Source organism: Galeopterus variegatus, unplaced genomic scaffold (assembly GCF_000696425.1).
Source record: "Galeopterus variegatus unplaced genomic scaffold, G_variegatus-3.0.2 Scaffold1765, whole genome shotgun sequence".
NCBI classification, from domain to species: domain Eukaryota; kingdom Metazoa; phylum Chordata; class Mammalia; order Dermoptera; family Cynocephalidae; genus Galeopterus; species Galeopterus variegatus.
The window spans coordinates 83126-84698 of NW_007727876.1; the positions used below are offsets into that span (position 1 = coordinate 83126).

The 1573-nt window shown below is 35.2% G+C and overlaps 1 protein-coding gene across 1 annotated transcript in view; it reads left to right on the plus strand.

Moving 5' to 3' along the window:
* Positions 1 to 1573, plus strand: part of PTPRD (protein tyrosine phosphatase, receptor type, D) — a gene marked incomplete at its 5' end in the record, with an annotated part of 84340 nt that overhangs the window by 74160 nt on the left and 8607 nt on the right. The window contains one exon of the mRNA XM_008578822.1: positions 453 to 607. Within this exon, the coding sequence (XP_008577044.1) occupies positions 453 to 607 (155 nt within the window). The remainder of the gene's footprint in view (positions 1 to 452; positions 608 to 1573) is intronic.

Below are 1573 nucleotides of genomic sequence, written 5' to 3' on the forward strand. Positions count from 1 at the left end.
TGGCAACAGCAAAATCTCTGGCCTGGATGACATGCCTGGATACTCCTTTCAATATAGAGAAGTTATTGGATTCTGAAATTTTTGAAAGTGAGAATATATGTTTCACTTTGGAAAGAATGTGGACATGGTCAATGATTTTGAACCAAAACTTGGGGTCTCAGGAGCATCTGCTGATAGTGGAACTATATGGCTATTTACTATCTGAGAACCTAAGTTTTTAACTGGGCATTGTGGGAGTAAATAAATTTGTGATTTAAATGTACATGAATGTAGAGAGTGTTAGTAGCAGATATGACACAAACATAACTAAATTTCTAGTTAAAAATGTTCCTAACATTTTCCACCCTTTTTATTTTTGGGAAAAATATTACGATTGCTCTTGTGGTCTGTGCACTTGCTGAATCCTCCTGGCGGCGTCCTCTGTGGCTGGGTATGTGGCTTTCTCTCTAAAGGACGGCCAGTCCCGAACAGTGAGGCAGTTCCAGTTCACTGACTGGCCAGAACAGGGAGTACCAAAGTCTGGAGAAGGATTTATTGACTTCATTGGCCAAGTCCATAAAACAAAAGAGCAGTTTGGCCAAGATGGGCCCATTTCAGTCCATTGCAGGTGAGTTAAGAAGCAAGAATAATGAGTTGCAATTTGTGATTAATGCAATGATAACCTTGAAAATAAGTGATATTGTTTTGTCATTGTCTATACAAGCTTATTGGAGTGAATCTGCATAATTAAAATTTTATTCTCTGAAATGTATGNATCTCTTGTTAGAAGAAAACCAAACTCTGGTTTTCCTTGTCTATTTTACCATAGTAGGAATTATTGGTACATTCCATAGTAATTTATTTTGTTAATCATTTATTATTTGCTTTGCTTTCAGAGCATTGCACTAATAACTGTGTTTGTCTTCTTGGGAAAGCCATAAATATCTATCAAGCATTAATGACAGTACTAATTCTTGCCAGTCAATAAGCGATACCTCAGTTAAAAATGCAATTTGCTTGAAAATTGTTGCTGTATCAGAAAATGAAGCACCTTCAAGTTAATTATTTTCGATAGTTTCTAGATCATTTTATAATCCAAGTCACTGAAGTTAATAAAATAGCAAGTAAATAGTTCACACATTGACCATAAATTCATTGCTTTTGGAAGATGCTATGCAAAAACCTTCTAGCTAAAGGAATTCACCTAATTTTATTTAAACTAATATATTTTAGGATTCTAGCAACTTGAAGTCTCAGTTTCTAACATAGTCCAAATCTTGAAAGGGCTTATTAGAAATTTATTTTGCTTTAACACTTCAGAGTTCTTAAGGACATAAGAGGCAGGGTCTCAAAACAGGACAAACATTAGACTTGGGCTTCAAGATATCTGTGTTGTAGTCCCAGTTCTACAATTATGTAGCACCATAACAATAGAGAAATTTCTCTGGACCTCAGTTTTCTCAGCTGATCTCCAAGATCCTTTCTAGCACCCTTTGTTTCTCAGGCATGGTATATTATATGACAAACAGATCTTATTTATACACAGTAGTGTTGTGTTATCAAAAATCCTTTGTCTAACAGCCAAAAAGCATGT